At 45.2% G+C, this 23,322-nt stretch overlaps 1 protein-coding gene across 2 annotated transcripts in view; it reads right to left on the bottom strand.

Moving 5' to 3' along the window:
• LOC133748173 (cytochrome b5 type B) overlaps positions 1-17,770 on the bottom strand; it is a 47,608-nt gene extending 29,838 nt beyond the window's left edge. Inside the window, exon 1 of one of the 2 annotated variants that reach the window (XM_062176785.1) lies at positions 17,504-17,770. In XM_062176785.1, the coding sequence (XP_062032769.1) occupies positions 17,504-17,665 (162 nt within the window). In that variant the 5' untranslated portion in view covers positions 17,666-17,770. The remainder of the gene's footprint in view (positions 1-17,503) is intronic. The other variant, XM_062176784.1, reaches the window with a different exon arrangement.
• Positions 17,771-23,322: the final 5,552 nt, after the last annotated feature.

Genomic DNA, 23,322 nt, shown 5'->3' with positions numbered 1-23,322 from the left:
TTACTAATGCACTTGGGAAGGTAGCAGAAGATGGTCCAAGCCCTTGGGCCCCTGCCATTCATGGGGGAGACCAAGATGGAGTTCCTGGCCTCTGGTTTCAGACTGCCCTGCCTGGGCTTGCTGCAGACATTTAGGTAGTAAACCAGCCGATGGAGATCTCTGTCTCTGTGTATCCCCTTCTTTCTCTGTCACTCTTTCAAATAATATTAATTAAGTAAAAAAAAAAAAAGTAACAGGGGTAGACATTTGGCATAGTGGTTAAGATGGTACTTAGGATGCCCCCATCCCATGTTAAAGTAAATGGGTTCAAGGTCTGGTCCTGCTCCTGATTCCAGCTTCCTGATAAGGAGCACCTGGAAGACATCAGATAAGGGCTCAAGTACTAGGATACTGCCATCTATGTGGGAGACCCAGATAACCTCTTCTCTTTTTTTAAGATTTATTTATTTATTTGAAAGGCAGAGTTACAGAGAGGCAGAGAGAGAGGTAAGTCTTCCATCTGCTGGTTCATTCCTCATATGGCCACAATGGCTGGAGCTGAACCAATCCGCAGCCAGGAACTAGGAGCCAGGAGCATCTTCTGGGTCTCCCATGGGGTGCTGGGGGCCAAGGACTTAGGCCATCTTCTACTGCTTTCCCAGGCCATAGTGGAGAGCTGGATCACAAGCAGAGCAGCCAGGACTTGAACTGGTACCCACATGGGATGCTGGCACTGTAGGTGATGGCTTTACCCACAACGCAACAGCGCCGGCCCCCAGATAAAGTTCTTGACTGTTAGCTTCTACCTGCCTTAGCCTTGGCTGTTGCAAGCATCTGAATAGTGAACCAGCAGATGGAAGATATCTGTGTGTATGTCTCTCTCAGTCTCTCTGCCTTTCAAATAAAGAAATTTTTGTTTTCAAAAAGTGATCCATTGAACTTCATCAATAGTTAAGAATTGCTCTTTAAGAACCTAAGCTTCAGTTATCTGAAAATTCAACTCAAAGAAAAAAATCTTAATTACATAATGATTAAGAATAATGGAAGAAGGGGGGCTGGTGACATGGTGTGATGGGTAAAGCCACTGCCTGCAGTGCTGGCATCCCATATGGGTGTGCCAGTTCGAGTCTCAGCTGTTCCATTTCCAATCTAGCTCTCTGCTATGGCCTGGGAAAGCAGTAAAAGATGGCCCAAGTCCTTGGGCCCTTGTACCAGCATGGGAGACCCAGAAGCTCCTGGCTCCTAGTTCCTGGCTTCAGATCAGCACAGCTCTGGCCACTGCGGTCATCTGGGGAGTGAACTAGTGGATCAAAGACCTCTCTCTCTCTCTCTCTCTCTCTCTCTCTCTCTCTCTCTCTCTGCCTCTCTATAACTCAGACTTTCAAATAAATAAATAAATCTTTAAAAAAAAAAAAAAGAGCAATGGAGAGGCCAGCATTATGGCACAGTGGGATAGGCCGCCTCCTGCAATATCAGCATCCCATATGAGCACTGGTTCAGGTCCCAGATGCTCTACTTCTGATCCAGGTCCCTGCTAATGTGCCTGGGAAAGCAGCAGAAGACAGCCCAGGTGTTTGTGTCTCTGCAACCCATGTGGGAGATCCAGAATGAGTTCCAGGCTCCTGGTTTGAGACTGGCCCAGCTCCAGCCATTGCAGCCATTTGGGGAGTGAAATCAGTGGATTGAAGAGATCTCTCTCTCTCTTTCTCTCCATACTCTTTCAAATAAATAATTAAATATTTTTAAAAAGAGTAATGGCGCATTATTGAGCTTACAAAAAATTTTTTTCCATTGAGAAATCTGTTTACAATAGAATTAACAAAGAAAAACAGGTGTCAACTTCTAAAGAGGGCAAAACCTTCCCATTATTGGCCCATATCATTAAAATTATTTTTAATAATTTTAATTTAAATTTAATTTTAATTTCCACTGGGAGCAAGAGGTTGTGTAATACATATTCCCTTCATCAGCAAGCCAAATGAAAGCCTTGAGACTTTCCCCGGGATCATATTACTCAATATTTGCCCTACAGGTGGCTTCTATCATTTAAAGCTCTAAATTAACACACTTGTCATGTGATCGCCAAAGCAAAAGTATTTTATTCACTTTATTCCCAAGAAGGTCAATGATTACAGTTAAAGTCAAAAGCTCAAACTTCAATCCCAACATATATAAATATACGCAAATAATGCTACTGTAGCATTTTGAGGTCAGTATTTTAAGAACAGAATATATTGTTTCTCAAAGTTAAACATTTAAATACAGGGTCACTACTACCTCATGTATGACAACTAGATTCTTAGCAGAACTGTAGAGAAGATATACGGTAAGTATGTTGAGGAATCCTTTCCTACTTGAAATTTTGAAGATTTGGGAAATTAAGAAAAGGAAAAGCCTACCTAGATCTAGAACTTATAAAAGTAGGGAGAAAAGATACACATCTGTACAATTTATTGAATATTACATTTTAAATTCCCTGATTATACATGCCACCCTTACCAAAACAGGAACTTTATTTTTATTTTATATATATATATATATATATATATATATTTTTTTTTTTGGGGGACAGGCAGAGTTAGACAATAAGAGAGAGAGAGAGAGAGAGAGAGAGAGAAAGGTCTTCCTTCCGTTAGTTCACTCCCCTAATGGCTGCTACGCCCAGCGTGCTGCTTCCTCCTGGTCTCCCATGCAGGTGCAGGGGCCCAAGTACTTGGGCCATCCTCCACTGCCTTCCCAGGCCACAGCAGAGAGCTGGACTGGAAGAGGAGCAGCTGGGACTAGAACCCAGCATCAATATGGGATGCCAGCGCTGCAGGTGGAAGATTAACCAAGTGAGCCATGGCACCGGCCCCAGGAACATTTTTTAAAACTCTTAGTTCCACTGATCTATTTGTTGATTCCTATGCTTTAACAATTATCTGCGAGAGATTTTCCTCCTGCTGACAGTGGGCAGCAACCCCTACCCAAGCCCACATCCAGAATTCAAGGCACTTTCACGCTAAGAAAAACATGTAAATGACATTTTCTGTTATTGTTTTTATGTAATTTTTAGAAATTATAGCCAAATCACTTTTTAATCCTTTGACAAATGTTCTGAAATCTGATATAACATTAAAAAACAAAGAAACAAAGAAAAGAAGTTCTTTTGATGATTTAAGTAGGTGGACAGGCCCCATCCCATACCTATTGAGTCATAATATCCTGGGGTAATTAATTTTCTTTTGTGAATACCTGTCAGATATTTATATTATGGATATTTGCTCTGTGGCTTGCCTTTTCATTTTCTTATCAAAATTTCTGAACAGCATTAAGTTCTCAATAATGTGATGAACCAAATTTATCCTTTTTTTTCTTTTATAGTTACTGCTTTTGTGTTCTCTAGAAATCTTTCTGCCCCAAGGTTACAAAAATTTTCTCCTTTTTCCTCTAAGTTTTATAACTGTACATTTTATTATTTCATATACATTTACAATTACGCTTGCGATCAATTCTGAAATATTTTTTTGTTTATGATGAGGCAGAGAAAAAAGTTATTTTCCAGCGATTCCAGTGCCACTTGTTGAGAAGGCTGCCCTTCCCTCTGGTTACTTAACTTAGCTGACTCATCTGCTGAGTCCTGTGCTTTAATAACTATAACAGAGATTGACACCACTGTCAAACAGCAGTTGGTGGCCATGTGTGGTCTATTTCTGGACTCTATATTCTATTCAACTGCTACGTCCAACAGTATACCAATACTACATTGTACTGATAACAGTAAGTATAAAAAATCCTTCACCTTTTCCTTTTTTTTTTTTTTAAGGTTTATTTATTTGAAAGGCTGAGCTACAGAGAAGGAGAGGTGGGGGGTGGGGGGGCTTCCATCTATCCATTGGTTCATTCCCCAAATGGTTGCAGTGGCCAGGGCTGGATCAGTCCAAAGCCAAGAGCCAGGAGCCTCCTGTGGGTCTTGAACATGGGTGCAGGGGCCCAAACACTTGAGCCATACTCCACTGCTTTCCCAGGTGCATGAGCAGGGAGCTGGACTGGAAGTAGAGCAGCGGGACTTAAATCAGTGCCCACACAGGATGCCAGCGCTGCAGGCAGAGGCTTTACCTACAACACCAGGCCCAAATTTTCCTTTTTCAAAGTTGTTTAAGCTACTCTAGTTCCTTTGTACTTTTTTTTAAAAAAAAAGATTTATTTATTTACCTGAAAGTCAAAGTTACACAGAGAGAATAGGAGAGGCAGAGAGAGAGAGAGGTCTTCCATCCACTGGTTTACTTCCCAGCTGGCCGCAATGGCTGGAGCTGTGTCGATCCAAAGCCAGGAGCCAGGAGCCTCCTCTGGGTGTCCCACATGGGTGCAGGGGCCCAAACATTTGAGCCATACTCCACTGCTTTCCCAGGTGCATGAGCAGGGAGCTGGACTGGAAGTAGAGCAGCGGGACTTAAATCAGTGCCTATACAGGATGCTGGCACTGCGGGTGGTGGCTTTACCAGCTATACCACCATGCCAGCTCCACTTCTTTTAAAAAAAAAAAAAAAGTTTACATATTTATTTTAGAGATAGGGAGACAGAGAGAACACCTATTCACTGTTTCATTTCCCGATGCCTGTAATGACGGGCTAGCCCAGGTCAAAGCAAGGAAAGGAACTCAATCCAGGTTTCCCACGAGGGTGGCAAAAACCCTAAGTGAGGTTTTCTAGTCCATAAATATACTATCGATTTATTTAGAGAATTGTAATCTCTGCAGTTTATTTTTTCAGATACATGTCCATACCAAATCTTGCAGGTAATTACACACACATACTGTATCCTGAAGGTGATTTTTTTAAATGAATGTTTATTTTATTTATTTGAAAGACAGAGTTACAGAGAGAGGTAGAGACAGAGAGAGACGTCTTCCAACCACTGGTTCACTCCCCCTAGATGGCCACAACGGCCAGAGCTGAGCCGATCCGAAGTCAGGAGCCAGGAGCTTCTTCCGGGTCTCCCACGTGGGTACAGGGCCCAATGACTTGGGCCATCTTCTATTGCTTTCCCAGGCCATAGCAGAGAGCTGGATTGAAAGAGGAGCAGCCGGAACTCAAACCCGCACCCATATGGGATGCCAGTGCTTCAGGCAAGGGCTTTAACCTGCTGCTCCAAAGCGCCGGCCCCAAAGGTGATTCATTTTTAAAAATGCAAGTGATTCTGAGGCATGGCTGGAGCTGAGAAACACTCTTTAAAAGGTCTATCATTCCGGCCGGCGCCCGCAGCTCACTAGGCTAATCCTCCACCTGTGGCGCCGGCACCCCGGGTTCTAGACCTGGTTGGGATACCAGATTCTGCCCCGCTTGCTCCTCTTCCAGGCCAGCTCTCTGCTGTGGCCCAGGAGTGCAGTGGAGGGTGGCCCAAGTGCTTGTGCCCTGCACCTGCATGGGAGACCAGGAGGAGGCTCCTGGCTTTGGATCAGCGCAGTGTGCCAGCCATAACAGCCATTTAGGGGGTGAACCAATGGAAGGAAGACCTTTCTCTCTCTCTTTCTCTCTCTCTCTCTCTCTGTCTAACTCTGCCTGTCAAAAAAAGAAGAAAAAAAAAAAGTCTATCATTCCATACTGTGAAAAACAATAGCTTTCAAAGCAGGGACCAGCAAATGGAAGATTTTTCTCTGTCTCTCCCTCTCTCTCTGTAACTCTGACTTTCAAATAAATAAATAGATACATATTTTTTTTAAAAAAAGAAAACACAGAAGTAAATCATTATGACCTTGGATTTGGCAATGACACCAAAAACAAGAGCAACAAAATAGAAAAATCAGACTCCATCAAAATTAAAAACTTTTGAACAGTGAGAAAGTACAAAAAGAACCCACAGGATGGTAGAAAGTATTTGCAAATCATGTAACTAATAAAACACTAATATCTGTAATAAAGAACTCCAACTTAGGAACCCCCAAACAATCCAATGTTAAAACGGGCAAAGAAATTAGACAGACATTTCTCTAAATGAGGTACAGATGACAAGCATATGAAAAGACGTTCCATATTAGCAGTCATTAGGGAAATAAAAATCAAACCACAATGTGATATCATTTTATACCTGCTAGGACAAGCTACCAAAAGAAAATGAAAAACAAGGAAGAAGCATTTAGTCTAGCAGTTAAGTCGTACGTCAAAATGACCATGTCCCACATTGGAATGCCTGGGTTTGATTCCTGGCTCTGGCTCCTGAATCCAGCTTCCTGCTAACGCAGACCCTGGTGATGGCTCAAGTAACTGGGTCATTGCCACTCACTTGGAAGCCCTAGGGTATCTCAGCCCCAGCCAGGGGCCATTGCGACATCTGAGGAGTAAATCAGCAGAAAAGAGCTCTATCTCTCTCTGCCTCTCAAATAAATAAATAAATAACTTTTCTAACATCCCATATGGGCACTGGATCGAGTCCTAGTTACTCCACTTCCTATCTAGCTCCCTGCTAATTTTATCTGGGAAAGCAGCAGAGAACGGCCCAAGTCCTAGGCCCCTGCACCCATGTGGGAGTCCCATGGGTCTCCTGGCTTCAGCCTGGTCCAACCCTCAGCCATTGTGGACATCTGGGAAGTGAATCAGCAGATGGAAGCCTTCTTTTTCTCTTTCTGTCTCTCCCTTTCTCTCTAACTCTGCCTTTCAAACAAATAAAATAAATCCCTGGGGCCGACGCTGTAGGTAAAGCTGCTGCCTGCAGTGCCCGCATCCCATAAGGGCACCAGTTCAAGTCCTGGTTGTTCCACTTCCAATCCAGCTCTCTGCTATGGCCTGGGAAAGCAGTGGAAGATAGCCCAAGTCCTTGGGCCCCTGAACCCACATGGGAGACCCAGAAGAAGCTCCTAAGCTCCTGGCTTTTATCAGCTAAGCTCTGGCTGTTGCGGACAACTGGGGAGTGAACCAGTGGATGGAAGACCTCTCTATCTCTCTGCCTCTCTGTAACTCTGCCTTTCAAATAGATAAATCTTTAAAAAATAAACAAAAATAAATCCTTTTTTAAAAAGTGAAAATTATAAATAGCAGAGTCAATATGGAGAAATTGGAATCCTGTTGTACAGCAGAGATTGTAAAATGGTAGAGTTGCTATGGAAAACAGTTTGGAGGTTACTCAAAAAAAAAAAAAAAAAAAAAGGCAAACATAGAAACTCCCCTTCAGATATATCCAAACAAACTGAAAACAGGCACTCAAACAAATAATGTATGCCTATGTTCTCTCAGCACTGTTCACAACAGGTAAGACAGCCGGTGTCCATCAACCGATGAACACTACAGATAACCAAGGGTGCTATACACATTCAGTGAGGTCTTACTGAGCTTCAAAATTTAACACAATTCGGATACGCTACAACAAACATCAAAGACATTATGCTAAGTGAAATAAACCAGCTATGAAAGAACAAGTACTGTACAATTCTGTTTATATGAGGTATCTAGAGTAGTCAAATTCACAGAAACAGGAGGATTATTTAATGGGGACAGAGCTTTAGTATGGGATAATGAAAATGTTCTGGAGATAGATGGCAGTGATAGTTGCCTAACAACATGAATGTACTTAATGCCACTGAACTGTATGCTTACAAATGGTTAAAACTGTAAACATTAAGCTATGTATATTTTGTCACAATTTAAAAAAAACACATATACTAACTGAAAGAATTCAGACAGGGGCTGGCACTGTGGCATAGAAGGTTAAGCCTCTGCCTGCAGTGCCAGCTTCCCATGGGTGCCAGTTCAGATCCTAGATGTTCCACTTCCGATCCAGCTCCCTGCTAATGAACCTGGGAAAGCAGCAGAAGATGGCCCAAGCCAAGACAGAAAGTAGATTAGGAGTTACCAGGAATTTGGGGAGAAGAATGTGGAGTTACTGTCTAATGGTTACAGTTTCTTTGGATCGATAAAAAGCTTTGGAAACAGATTGTGGTGACAGCTGCACAAAACCGTGAACATAATTAAAGCCACTGAAATGTATAGTTAAAAAGGATTAAAACGGCAAATTTTGGTTTTTATGTGTGTATAAACCCATAATAAAAAAAAAGAAAATCTACATTTACATACTTATATTTAATATAAGCCCCACATCTCCTTTTGTTTGAATCATGGGAAAAAAACACAAGTAAGACAGAAGAGTGTGGAAGTTTCCTGAGTAATTAGATCAGTTGTCCACACTACTCAAATCTATTAGACAAACAAAATTCTCCCCGACTTTTATTAAAAGAGATTCCTTTACTCAGATAACCTTTGTGTTTTAACACTAATGGGCGGTGTCTCCTCTTACATTATATAAGCAGTTACACAATATTACGAATAAAAGTTCAAATAAACTACATCACAACCAAGATTATAAACTCAAAGGAGATGAAACAATGACTGGGATTATTCACTTCTATTTCAGTCAAGCAGTGACAATCCAGACAAACACTTCACAGCTATAAAGGAAATTTTGTAATGTCCTCTTGGGAAGAATTTTAGTTGGTTCAACTATCCAAAGAACATGTGGTGGGGAGAAGGGGAAGCCTTTTAAGTTTTCCTTAAGTTCATTTGCTTCACTAAGTGCTACTGGGAAAGGACAGAAAATGTATGCGTTACCAAAGAAAAGGAAGAGGACAAAGTACTAACGGAAAAGAATACTTCCTGATCACTCATTCTATGGAAAGAACAGTGGACTGAGGACTAGGAAAGAGGAGAATGTGAAGAATGACAAACAGTTATATAATAAAAGTGTAGAGGAAAAAATACACATCCTTTATGGGTGGAAATTCCATACCGATGTAATAAAAATATTAACAACAGAGATCACCTGACTTGGAAAATGAAATCTAGAAACATTAACATTGAGGAAACTGCAAAATTAGGTTGAGTGACTAAAAAGAGGAACCTCTAGCCAAACATATTACCTCATCAAAATAAAACATGGAGGTTAAAATTCTGGACAGGATAAAAGCTAGCTTCTAAAAAAGCTCGACAGGGCAGAGAAAGTTGGTAAACAGAAGGAAGCTGTGCAGGTCCCCAGGTATCTACTTTATAATGAGAATGAGCCTGATAAGACCTGCAGGTCACAGAGGAGAGGCAAATTCACTGGCTACCAGAGTCATCCCTGTGCAGGGTCTGCAGGTCAGGTCTGCAAGATCCAAACCTAACTTGATACCCTTATCCCACTGTTAGAGATTCTCAAAACTCTTTAGATGAATTCATGGCAATTTTTTTTTAAAGATTTATTTATTTGAAAGGCAGAAAGACTTTCCATCTGCTGGTTCATTCCCCCAAATGACCACAAGGGCCAGAAGTCAGAAGCCTGGAACTCCATCAAGTTCTCCCACATGGGTGGCAGGGACCCAAATACTCGGGCCATCTTTTGCTGCTTTCCTGGGTACATGAGCAGAGAGCTAGATCAGAAGTGGAGCAACTGGGACTTGAACCAGCACTCTACTATGAGAAGCTGATGTCTCAAAGCAGCAGCTTACCCTGCTGTCCCACAATACCAGCCCTCACGGTATTTATTTATTCACAGTTGGAATTATTTTTTTAATCTTTCTTCCACAATAAACTCCAAAGGAACAGAGACCACAGATGGCTTCTCCATGGCTGCTTCAGAATACAGCATGGTACCAGGAACTTGTGGGATCCAGGGAGTGCTCAGTCTGCTCTCAGGTGTGTGTACACGTGAGCATGTATACAGCCACACATAAAATGACTAAGCAGATGAAAGTAGATTCACCCTCACCCAGGCAGTGCCTAGAGATTAAACCTTGCCTCAGCTGAATTCTAATCTTCTGTTGGACTAATCACTTGGGACCACTCAAGGAAAGATGGTATTCATTCTGTAGATATCATAATTCCACCTGATGGGTAGCAATCAAATTGCACTTTCTTTTTGACTAGCCTGGGAAAACGTTAGTCAAACGCTGAAGTTTTCAGGGAACCTAGGGTTGCACTAAGTGGAGCCTGAACTCTCAGTCCTTCAAGCACTTGCCACTCAAAAGATGCTGCAGCAAACTATATAATCTTGTATTAGTAACAGAAATAACCGCTAATATTTATTGAGCTCTTTGTGCAGGTACCATTAAGTGTTGACACACATTATTTAAACTGTCACAACACCAAGCACCCTGGGAAGTGTGTGCCATTGTCTCCACTTTATAGGTGGAAAGGAACCTTGACAGTGCTTATTTAGGTTAAAAACCCAACTACTGAGAGAGAGAGAGAGAAACTGAACCAGATACTTGGACTGCAAAACCAGAACACCCAGACATGAAAAAATAACAGGGCAATAATCAGCAAATATACAATCCAATAAAAAGATGGGCAAGATTGAACAAAAGACAAAAGGTCAATAAGCCCAGGAAAAGATACTGAACATCATTAGTCATCAGGAAAATGCAAGTTAAAACCACAAATTACATACCAGGACACACCCATCAGAATGGCTGTGTGTAAAATGACTAACAAATACACTGTGTCTGTGAAGATGCAGAAAAATTGGAAACTCATGGATGACTAGTGGAGGTATAAAATGACGTCAACAGTCTGAGAAAAGGTCTGGCAGTTGCTTACAAAATTTAACAGATGACCCAGCAATCTTACTACTATGTATTTAAGCAAAAGGAATGAAAACATTTGTCCATACAAATAGTTCACAGCAGCTTTGTTCACAACAGCCAAAAACCAGAAAGAATCCAAATGCCAAGCAACAAGGGAATACATACATAAATGTTGGTATATTCATATGATGAAATATAAAGGAATAAATACTTATAAAATATAAACGAATCTCACAGATACATTAATCATAAGAAACTTGACAGAACAATATACACTTTTCTAAAGTTGAGGAATCCAATGAGGGGAGATAGATTTGTTGGACAATGGGTTAAGCTGCCACCTGAAATGCCAAATTCCCTGGGTGTAAGTTGGTGTTCTGCCTGCTCCACTTCCAATCTAGTTCCTTTTTAGTTAAATGCTAAAAAAAAAAAAAAAAAAAAATCAAATCAGTGGGGGTGGAGCACAGCAAGGGATGGAAAAAGACTGATCAACAGATACCAAGTAGAGTTAGGAGTAAGTTCCAGTGTTCTAGTGTACAACAGGGTGACTGTAGTTAATAACACACTGTAAATTTCTCTATTAAAAAAAAACACACACAACTAGGGACTGGCCTTGTGGCAGTGGGTGAAGCTGCCCACTGCAACACTGGCATCCTGTACGATGCAGGTTTGCATCCCAGTTGCTCCACTTCTGAACCTGCTCCCTACTAATGCACCTGGGAAAGCAGGGAAAGATGGTTAAAAGGCTTAGGCCCCTGCCACCTACATGGGAGACCCAGATGGAGTTCCAGGTTCCTGGCTTTGGCCTGGCCCAGCCCTGGCCATTGTGGTCATTTGGGGAGTGAACCAGCACATGGAAGATATCTTGCTCTCTCATGCTCTGTCTTTCTTCCCCTCCTCTCCCTCCCTCTCTTTGTAACTCTTTCACATAAATAAATAAATCTTAAATAAAAAAATTTAAAAAAACAGAAAAAAGGACTTTGAACATTTTTAGCATAAAGAAATGTTATGTTTGGCTGGCGCTGTGGCTCATTAGGCTAATCCTCCACCTGTGGTGCCGGCACCCGGGGTTCTAGTCCCAGTTGCTCCTCTTCCTGTCCAGCTCTGCTGTGGCTTGGGAGGGCAGTGGAAGATGGCCCAAGTGCTTGGGCCCTGCACCCGCATGGGAGACCAGGAGGAGGCACCTGGCTCCTGGCTTTGGATCGGTGCAATGTGCAGGCCACAGAAGCCATTTGGGGGATGAACCAATGGAAGGAAGACCTTTCTCTCTGTCTCTCTCTCTCTCACTAACTCTGTCAAAAAAAAAAAAAAAGAAATGTCATGTTTGAGACAAGTTTACCCTGATTGGACATTATACAATCTACATGTATCAAAACATCACATGTCCCCCATAAATGTGTACAATTTTTTATGTGTCAGCTAAAAATTTTTAAATTAATAAAATTCACTGGACTTGACATTGAAAATCTGTATATTTACTGTCTGCACATTAGATCTCAATAAAGCTGATTTGGCAGGGGAAAAGTAGATAGAAAATGACAGTAAAAATAAGAATGGGAATAGGAGAGGGAGGAAGAAGAAGGGTAGGAGTACAGGTGGGAGGAAGGGTTGAATGGGAACAATCACTATGTTCCTAAATTTATATTTATGAATAGCATGAAGTTTACATATCTTAAATAAAAGATTTCTGGGGAAAAAAAGAGAAAAAATGATAAACCCAAATATTTATCAGTAGGAGGTTGCTTAAATAAAGTATGATCCAGGGTGTCATGGCACAGTTTCTGATTCTAGCTTCCTGCTGAGGTACATCCGGGGAGGTAGCCCGGGTCCCTGCCACCCACATGGGAGACCTGAATTGAGTTCCCTACTCCCAGCTTCAACCTAGTCCAGCCCCAACAGTTGCAGGCATTTAGGGAGCAGAATGGGAGATCGATCTCTCCCTCTCTGCCTTTCAAAAAATATTAATGACACTTTTTACTACCCCGGTTTGCCACCATTCTGGTGCAAAGCATCGCTTGCCTTAATTACTCTAACAGCTTCCTACCTGGGCTCATCAATGCTACCTTTGCCCTCCTTCAGTCTCTTTTCAACAGTACAGTCAGAACGACCCTAGAAAACCAATACATCACATCAAGTCATTTTTCTGCTCCAACATTTCCAATCTCAGAACAAAAGCCAAAGTCCTTCCTAAAACCTGCAGAGCTACACACAATCCAACCACCAGGGCCTCCCTGACAGGGCCTCCCTGACTTTTCCTCAAACATGCTGCACACACTTCTACCTTAAGGCCTTTTTTTTTTTTTTTTTTTTTTTTTTTTTTGACAGGCAGATTTAGACAGTGAGAGAGAGAGAGACAGAGAGAAAGGTCTTCCTTCCATTGGTTCACCCCAAATGGACGCTACAGCCAGCACACTGCACCGATCCAAAGCCAGAAGCCAGGTGCTTCCTCCTGTCTCCCATGCAGGCGCAGGGCCCAAGCACTTGGGCCATCCCCCACTGCCTTCCTGGGCCACAGCAGAGAGCTGGACTGGAAGAGGAGCAACCAGGACAGAATCTGGCACCCCAACCAGGGCTAGAACCCAGGGTGCCGCTGCCGCAGGCGGAGGATTAGCCAAGTGAGCCGCAGCGGGCGCCGGCCTACCTTAAGACCTTTGAACTTGCTCCTTTGGCAGGAATGTTTTTCCCACAGCTATCCACATCATTAACTCCCTAGATAGCTTCCTAAAGCCATCTCTGGCGATCACACTAAAATTTTAATCCTTCATCCTTACTACATACTTTCCACAGTCCTCTTTCCTGGATTTTTCTTTTTTAGCACTTCTGCTATCTAACATAGTATATCTACTCTGATTTTTGGCTGCCTGGCGTAGATGGTAATCGCCATAAGAGCACTAATGTTTATTCACAACTATACCTGGAGATCCTAGAACAGTACCTGGCATGAAATAAAGGCTGAATAAACATTTGATTAAATTAATGAATGAATAAGGTTGGGATGAAAAAAATGGTGACAGAGACTACAGAACAGATTACACAAGAATGCAGGTGAAGAACTGCAGCTCAAGCTCCAAGGGAAACCTTGGCATACCAGATGCCTCTGGCTATACTAGCATGTGGGAAACAGATTAGTAATCACCACCTGAGACTGGATTAATGCTCTCCATATGGACTGAGTACTCCTTCCAAATTCACTATCTACTCTGAATCAATCAGGAAGAAATTTGGGGGCTGGCATTGTGGCATAGTGGGTAAAGCCACCACCTGCGACACCAGCATCTCATACGGGAATCAGTTCGTGTCCTGGCAGCTCTACTTCTGATCCAGCTCCCTGCTAACGGCCTGGCAAAGTAGCAGCAGAGAGCCCAAGTCCTTGGGCCCCTGCACCCAGTGGGAGACCCAGATGAGGCTCCTGGCTCCTGGCTTCAGCCTGACCTAGCCCGGGCCATTGCAGCTATCTGTGGAGTGGATGAAGATTCTCGCTCTCTGTCTGCCTCTACATATATAACTCTGACTTTCAAATAAATAAATAAATCTTAAAAAAAAAAGTGGGGGGGAGCTGGCACTGTGGTGTAACAGAAAAAGCCACTGCCTGCAGCACTAGCTTGAGTCTCAGCTGCTCCTCTTCCAATCCAGCTAATGCACCTGGGAAAGCAGCAGAAGCTGACCCAAGTAATTGGGCCCCTGCACCCACATGGGAGACCCGGAAAAAGCTCCTGCTTCCTGGCTTAGGATTGGCCCAGCTCCGGCCATTTGCAGCCATTTGGGGAGTGAACCAATAGAAGTAAGATTTCTCTGTCCCCCTCCTTTCTCTGTAACTCTTTCAAATAAATAAAAAGAATTTTGGAGGAAATGAAGCCACAAATGAAAAATGTGACTGCCTTTCCACTATGAACTATGCTCTAACATAAAACATGATTGTTGGCCGGCACCATGGCTCACTAGGCTAAAACATGATTGTTATGAGGCAAACATCAGGGGACACAGCTAGAATTTTGTGTTTTGTTTTTTTTTTTAAAGATTTAATTTTTTGAAAGTCAGAGTTACACAGAGAGGAGAGGCAGAGAGAGAGAGAGAGAGAGAGAGAGAGGTCTTCCACCCAGTGGTTCACTCCCCAGATGGCCACAAAGGCTGGAGCTGCACCAATCCGAAGCCAGGAGCCAGGAGCTTCTTTGGAGTCTCCCTAGCGGGTGTAGGGGCCCAAGGACTTGGGCCATCTTCCACTGCTTTCCCAGGCCACAGCAGAGAGCTGGATAGGAAGTGGAGCAGCTGGGACTAGAACTAGAGCCCATATGGGATGCCAGCGCCGCAGGCCAGGGCGTTATCCTGCTGCCCCACAGCAGCAGCCCCTGTTTTTTTGATTTTTTTTTTTTTTTTTTTTTTGACAGGCAGAGTGGACAGTAGAGAGAGACAGAGAGAAAGGTCTTCCTTTTGCCGTTGGTTCACCCTCCAATGGCCGCCGCGGTAGCGCGCTGCGGCCGGCGCACCGCGCTGTTCCGATGGCAGGAGCCAGGTGCTTCTCCTGGTCTCCCATGGGGTGCAGGACCCAAGGACTTGGGCCATCCTCCACTGCACTCCCTAGCCACAGCAGAGAGCTGGCCTGGAAGAGGGGCAACCGGGACAGGATCGGTGCCCCGACCGGGACTAGAACCCGGTGTGCCGGCGCCGCAAGGCGGAGGATTAGCCTAGTGAGCCGCGGCGCCGGCCTTTTTTTTTTTTTTTTAAAGACTTACATATTTTCTTTGACGGGTAGTGTTAAAGAGATAGACAGAGACAAAGATCTTCCATCTGCTGGTTCACGCCCCCAATGGCCACCAAGGCTGGGGCTAGGCAGGGTCGAAGCCAGGAGCCAGGAGTTCTTTCTGGGTCTCCCAAGTGGATGGCAGGGGCCCAAGCACTTGGGTCATCTCCTGCTGCTTTTCTGGGTCTGTTAGCAGGGGGATGGATTGGAAGTCAAGCAGCCGGACTTAAACTGGTGCCTGTATGGGATGGCAGCTTTGCAGGCGGTGGTTTATCCCGGTGCACCACTGCCCTGGCCCCAGGACTAGAATTCTGAAATAATCCTATGCAGACAAGAGAAACCGAGGATCTAAAGCAGACCTTGCCAACATGAGAACCTCTCTGAACCTCTTTCCTGTACCTCTGTTAAAATAACCATCACTACCACCCAAAGTCAATCTTTTTTTTTTTTTAAGATTTATTTTATTTATTTGAAAGAGTTACAGAGAGAGGTTGAGACAGAGAAAGAGGTCTTCCATCTGCTGGTTCACTCCCCAAATGGCTGCAACAGCCAGGAGCCAGGAGCTCCTTCCAGGTCTCCCACATGGGTGCAGGGGCCCAAGGACTTGGGCCATCTTCTACTGCTTTCCCAGGCCATAGGAGAGAGCTGGATTGGAAGTGGAGCAGCCAGGACTAAAATCGGCGCCCATATGGGATGCCAGCGCTTCAGGCCAGGGCTTTAACCCGCTGCGCCACAGCGCCAGCCCCCCAAAGTCAATCTTAACAACTTGCTTTGAGGATAAAATAATGGGAAAGCATTTTCAAAAGCACAAAATGTTATACACTATACAAATGCACTGTTAATAAATTCTGAGTTTAACTTCCTATCCCCTAAAAACACTGTTCATTTTTACCTGGAGTTTTAAGTTTTTCTAGAATTATGAATCATCACATAGAGATTTCTCTTCTAGCTCCCAAATTAACAGAAAAAATACTGGGGCTGGTACTTTGCTTTAGTGGATAAGGCACCACCTAAAATGCCAGCATCCCATATGGGCACCAGTTTGGGTCCTAGCTGCTCTACTTCCAAGTCAGCTCCCCGCTAATGTGCCTGGGATAGCAGCAGAAAATGACCCAAGTCCTTGGACCCGGCACCCAATTAGGAGATCCAGAAGAAGCTCCTGGCTCTTGACTTCAGATCAGCCCAGGTCTGGTCTTTGCAGCCATCTGGGGAGTGAACCAACGGATGGAAGATTCCTCTCTCTGTGCGTCTCTCCCTCTCTGTGCCACTCTTTCAAATAAATAATATTTTTTAAAAAACAGAAAAATACTTTTTCAAAGAAAGAATAGAATCAGATTACAGTCAGACTATATTATGCAAGTTTACCATGAATTAACTACAAAGTTGCTAATCCATTACTCAAAATAAAAGGCTATACACACACACACACACACACAAAGCCTCCAGCTAGTCTTAGTGTGGCAGGGGAGAAACAAGGGAACGTTCCAAGGCCATGGAAACGCTGGACTTCTTGACTGAGGCTGTGAAGACATGACTGAATACGTTTATCAAAACTCATCCAACTGTACATTTCAACAGGGCACAATCTATTGTATGTGCATGAAGCCTTCACGAACTCGGTTTAAATAAATAAAAACATCCATCCTATTTCCTTAAATTAAGAAAGGAATCATCACTCAGTTGCGCCGTGGCTTCTAAGGGAACTTGTGCAATGAAATACAATGGCTGGACGATCTGAGTGACAGTGGCTCTTGAACTCAGGTCAACTCGTGAACTTCCGGCCTCGCATCGGAAACAGCAGAAGCATAATCAAGGGAAAAAAAAAAAAAAAAAAAGAACCCCAACTTTTCCTCAAGAAAATGAAGAAGAAAAAAAAAAAAAAACGGAATTCCTTCACAGGGCAGCCTGGCAAGGTGCAGGCCTGGAGCGCTTCAGAACCAGTTCCAACCGGACGCAGGCCGTGAAGTGTGTGACCTTGAGAGTCCTCAGTCTCCCCTTTCTGTACAATGGAGACAGCGCCGGCTTACGCTCGTCCACACCAGCACACGGCACACCGAAAGTGCTCCACACGCGACAGCACAGAAGGCACCAGCACTGGGGGCTGACAGGAACCGCGCGCGGCCGCGCTCCCCGCCCCCAACCCGCCCAGCTTCCCTGCGGCTCACGGCGCCTTTCCGGGCGTCAGCAGCCCTCCCGGCCCTCCGCAGCCCCCCGGGCGTCTCGCCCCCCGACCCGCCCGGCGCCCAGGGGCCTCCCACCTCGTTGAGGAAGCGGGTGATATCGTAGACCCGCCCGTGGATCACCAGCCACAGGTCCTTCGGGGAGTTGCGCTTGGCCACCTCCTCCAGCCGGTAATAGGTGACGGAGGTCTCGCCCCCTTGCCCTTTCCCGTCGCTGCCGCTCGCTTCCGCAGTCGCCATTGGGCCGCAGACGCCTCTTCTCCTCCACTACCCGGGTTTCCACAGCTAACTTCCTCGAGGAAGAGCCCGCGCGCAGCTCTCCTCGGCTTCCGTAACCAGGGCCCCGAAGGCCTAGCAACAGCCAATCACGCTCCCGCTTCCGTCCTAGTGACTTTTCCTCTCGCCAATGACACTAGCGGTTCAGTCCTAAAGTCCGCCCACTCGGCTCCCGATGGTCCAACGAGCCAATCAGAGCCGTCGACCCTTCCAATCCCGCCCAGCAGATAGCGTGATGTGGGCAGGACGGCGCCTAACGGAGACGGCGTTGACAGGTGTCACTTCAGGACCGGTTCCCCGGTCCGCGGCCTAGCGGCCAGCTTCCCGCGTCGCTTCCCGCCGTGGGTCCCTCCAGAGTCGCGTTTTTCCCCGACCACTGGAGCGGCCTGCCCGCAGGCTTGGATGCGAGCGAGCTCGTCCCGCTGAGGGCGCCTCCTCACCAGTAACGCGGGCCGACAGCCTCCGCGTTAGAGGGATCTGGTTGTGTCTGCCAGGCGCTCGGCACGGGGGAACCCGACGGCCAGCGTTAGAACTGCCCCACACTTCTACCACTGCAAAGAAACCGACTTGCGAACGACTTCTTCGGTGATCGGGCCTACCTGCACTAGTACAGGTTCTAAGTTTTCTAAAACACAGTGCACCTCAGATGTCCCCGGCTAGAGGTCCAAGCGTTTCGGAATTCCAAGTTTGGTTAACGTGCAGCGTTGGGAGCTCCTTGTTTTTTGTTTTTTATTTATTTATTTTTTTTTGACAGGCAGAGTGGACAGTGAGAGAGAGAGAGACAGAGAGAAAGGTCTTCCTTTGCCGTTGGTTCACCCTCCAATGGCCGCCGTGGCAGGTGCACCGCGCTGATCCGAAGCCAGGAGCCAGGTGCTTATCCTGGTCTCCCATGGGGTGCAGGGCCCAAGCACTTGGGCCATCCTCCACTGCCTTCCCGGGCCACAGCAGAAAGCTGGCCTGGAAGAGGGGCAACCGGGACAGAATCCGGCGCCCTGACCTCCACTACAGCTGGTGCGCTTCGAGGATCCGAAGGCAGGAGCCAGGTGCTTCTCCTGGTCTCCCATGCGGGTGCAGGGCCCAAGCACTTGGGCCATCCTCCACTGCACTCCCGGGCCACAGCAGAGAGCTGGACAGGAAGAGGAGCAACCGGGGCAGAATCTGGCGCCCCAACCGGGACTAGAACCTGGTGTGCTGGCGCCGCTAGGCGGAGGATCAGCCTGTTGAGCCACGGCACCGGCCCTGCTCCTTGTTTTTAACTAGCATCACAACCGACAGATTAGTCATCCTGTTACGGCATTTTCATCGCATCGCCGGCACAGCCTACCCACCTTGATTCTCTGTCTTTCACTAATAGTTCCCACCATTCTCTTCTATGCCTTGTGCACCAGCCACTGGTTCCTAAAGCTGCTGGTTTGAAACCCACGTGATGCAGGCATCCCGGGTACATTCAGTTAATGCAGGTTCTTCCTTCCCGGTGCCTGTTCACCTTTCAAGTTTCCCTTCAGTTTCTTCTTTTTCACAAGTTGTTCCTGCCTATCTGAGCTCTAGTAGTTCTATTTCCCTATAGCATATACTATTTGACGAGATCCACTATCTATAAGCTTTAATTTCCCATATCTATCTCCCTTTTTAGGGCCGAAACAAATATAGCAATTTTTCAATATTTGGTTTCTCCAACATACATTTTTATTATTGTTGTTTTAGTTTTTAGAGATTTATTTGTTTATTTGAAAGGCAGAGTTACAGATAGGCTGAGAGAGAGAGAGAGAGAGAGAGAGAGAGAAAGGCTTTCCATCTGTTGGTTCACTCCCCAGATGGCCGCAATGGCTGGAGCTTGAGCCTATCCAAAGCCAGGAGCCTGGAGCTTCCTCCAGGTCTCCCACGTGGGTGCAGGGACCCAAGCAGTTGGGCCATCTTCTGTTGCTTTCCCAGGCACATAATTGGAGCAGCTGGGACTCGAACCTGCATGCATGTGGTATGCCAGCACTGCAGGCAGCAGCTTTATCCTTTAAGTCACAGCTCCAGCTATTATTGTTGTTAATAGAACTGAACCATGGGCCAGTGCTGTGGTGCGGCGGGTTAAGCCATGGACTGCAGCGCCAGTATCTCACATGGACACAGACTCAAATCTTGGCTGCTCCACTTCTGATCCCTGCTAATGTGCCTGGGAAAGCAGTGGAGGATGGCCCAAGTCCCTGGGCTCCTCCACCCAATTGCTTTTATGTCTGTTGAAAATTGGTTGGCCATACAGGTGTGGGTCTTCCTCTGGACTTTTCTTTTTCCTCATAGTGAGGTAGTTGCCTTTCCTTTTGCTTTACCCTCCTCCCCACCCTGCCCCTTTTCCTTCCCGAAGCCAGTTCCACTGGTCTTGATTACTGTGGCTGTCTAGCAAGGATTCAAATTGGCATGTGAATCCTCCAACTCTGCTCTTACTATAAGCAAATTATTTTTGCTATTCTATGTCTGCTTTTCCATGTAAGTTTTTAAAAATCAGCTTGTTGAACCAAATGATCAGGTTGATATCACTGGTGATAAATTGTACCAACAGCACATACCGCTTGGTGTGATGTTTTGAGAAAGACACTTCCCCCCTGCAGCATTCTTACCCAAACTCCTAAACACCACATAATTGTGAGGGAAAACATCAGGCAAACCCAAATCAAGGGAATTCTACAAAACACCCGATGGGGAGCTGGTGTTTAGCAGAGTAGTTACACATACCCAAGTATCTGGGTTGGATTCCCAGTCCCACCTCCTGACTCCAGTTTCCTGCTAATACAGATGGTAAGGGCAGTGGTGATGACTCAAGTAATTGGGTTCCAGGACCAGCACTCTGGTGCAGTGGTTAACTCCCTGAAGTGCCAGCATCCCATATGGGCGCCAGTTCAAGACCTGGATGCTCCACTTCAATCCAGCTCTCTGCTATGGCCTGGGAAAGCAGTAGAAGATGGCCCAAGTCCTTGGGCCCCTGCACATGTGTGGGAGACCCTGAAGAAGCTCCTGGCTCCTGGCTTTGGATCAGCACAGCTCTGGCGGTTGCAGCCAATTGGGGAGTGAAACATTGGGTGGAAAACCTCTCTCCGCTCTCTCTCTCTCTCTTTCTCTCTCTCTCCCTGCATCTCCTCTCTCTGTGTAACTCTTTCAAACAAATAAATAAATCTTAAAAAAAAAAGTAATTGGGTTTCTACTGCTCATATAGAAGTCCTGGATTGTGTTCCAGGCTCCTGACTCCAGCCACAGCTTAGCCTTCGTTGTTGAAGTCATTTGAGGAGCGAATCAGCAAATAGATGCGCGTTCTATCTCATTCTCTCTCTCTCTCTCTCTCTCTCTCTCTCTCTCTCTCTCTCTCTCCCCATGCCCTAAATAAATGTTTTAAAAATATCTGACTAGGGAGGCCAGTATTGTGGCACAGGTTAAGCTGTGCATCACTAGCATCCCATATGAGCGCCAGTTTTGGTCCTGACTACTCCACTTCCAATCCAGCTCCCTGCTAATGTGCCTGGGAAATCAGTAGAAGATGGCCTGAGTACTTGGGTCCCCTCAATGTCAGAGACTCAGATGGAGTTCCAGTCTCCTGGCTTCAGCCTGCAGCCATTTGGAGAGTGAACCAGTAGATGGAAGATATCTCTCTCCCTCCCCCCCCCCCCCCCCGTCTCTCCTTCTTTTTCTCTGTAACACTGCCTTTCAAATAAATAAATCTTTAAAAAAAAAAAAGAGTGGAGCTTGAGACTGGAGCCTAGGTACTTCAGGATGAGCTGTCTTACCCGCTAAGCCAGATGCCTGCCCTGAATCTTTTATTAATTTGTAGTTTTCAACAGAGCTCTTCTACATCTTTTGATATATATATATATATACTTCTATTATATATGTATTAATTTATTTATTTGAAAGGGAAAGTTACAGAGAGGCGGAGGCAGAGAGAGAGAAAGAGAAGCCTTCCATCCGCTGGTTCACTCCCCAAATGGCTACAATGGCCAGAGCTGGGCCAATCCAAAGCCAGGAGCCAGGAGCTTCTTCAGGGTCTCCCACGTTGGGTCAGGGGCCCAAGCCCATCTTCCATTGCTTTTCCGGGCCATAGCAGAGAGCTGGATCAGAAGTGGAGCAGCCGGGTCTCGAACCAGAGCCCATATGGGATGCCGGCATTGCAGGCAGCGGCTTTACCCACTACGCTACAGCACCAGCCCCTATTTTATATTTTTATGCTATTATAAATTGCTTCATTTTCCAATTGTTTCCTGCCAATATAAATACACTCGATTTTGTACACTGACTTGGTATCCCATGGCCTAAATTAGCATCCACACTAAATGTACTTATAATTCTGGTAGCTGCTCTGTAAATGTCTTAGAAGTGTGTAATAGCCACGTGATCTGCTAACAGATGGTGTCACCTCCTCCCTCCCAATCTGTATGCTTACTTTCCCTCTTGCCTATGGCACTGGCTGAGACTTCTAGCACAAAGCTGAATAGAAATGGTGAAGCAAGCATCCCTCTCTTCTTCCCAGTCCCAGGAGGATAGCCTTTGGTCTTTCACAATCAAATATCATTTTTCAGGGCATCTGCCCTTTATCCGCTAGAGGAAATTTTCCTGTATTTTCAGTTTCCTGATATTTTTGTTTTGGCTTGTCTTGAATTGTTTTTATCAAGAAAAGGTATTGAATCCTGCCTAATATTTTTCTGTACCCATTGGTATGATTATGTGATTTCCTCACTTATTTTGCTAATATGCTGAATTGCAATGAATGGTTTTCAAAAAACAACCATCTTTGCATTCCTGGGATAAGCTTCACTCAGCTATGATGTTAGACTTTTCTCTACATTGTTGGATTACATTTGCTATTTTTTTAAAAAGATTTATTTATTTATTTGAAAGTCAGAGTTACACAGAGAGGAGAGGCACAGAGAGAGAGAGAGAGAGGTCTTCCATCCGATAATTTACTCCCCAGTTGGCCACAACGGCTGGAGCTGAGCTGATCTGAAGCCAGGAGCTTCCTCCAGGTCTCCCACACAGGTGCAGGGGCCCAAGGGCTTGAGCCATCTTCTACTACTTTCCCAGGCCACAGCAGAGAGCTGGATCAGAAATGAAGCAGCTGGGACTCAAACCTGCTCCCATATGGGATGCTGGCGCTTCAGGCCAGGGTGTTAACCCACTGCGCCACAGCGCCGGCCCCTTTTGCTATTATTTTTAAAAGATCTTTCTGTATGCATCGATGAAGGGGACATTGGTCCATAATATTCTCCTCTTGAATGTCTTAATGATTTTTTTTCAAATATTTACTGAGTAGTAACCGATAATTGCTCTGTCAGTTAAACAAAACCCTTAGTACAGTGCCTATCACAAAAAGTCCTAGCAAATGCTGGCTATTTGGGGTTATTATATCCAGATGCTATAAATGAGAACTAGTTCTAAAGAAGTTTTGAGGAAGTTGGCACTTTCCATAAAGAACATTTTTAACATTACCATTTTACTATTGCTGTTTTAACATACTGCAAAATCCTTTCCCCGGGCTGTCTAGGTGTATGCTTTGTGATCGGTCTCAGATAACAGCAGGATCAGGATCTGTGTGTAAGACTCTGCTCCAGGGGAGTCCTTATTTATCTTGCAAGCACATTTTACTGCTT

This window comes from Lepus europaeus, chromosome 19 (assembly GCF_033115175.1).
Source record: "Lepus europaeus isolate LE1 chromosome 19, mLepTim1.pri, whole genome shotgun sequence".
NCBI classification, from domain to species: domain Eukaryota; kingdom Metazoa; phylum Chordata; class Mammalia; order Lagomorpha; family Leporidae; genus Lepus; species Lepus europaeus.
This window is presented reverse-complemented; position numbering and strand designations above follow the sequence as displayed.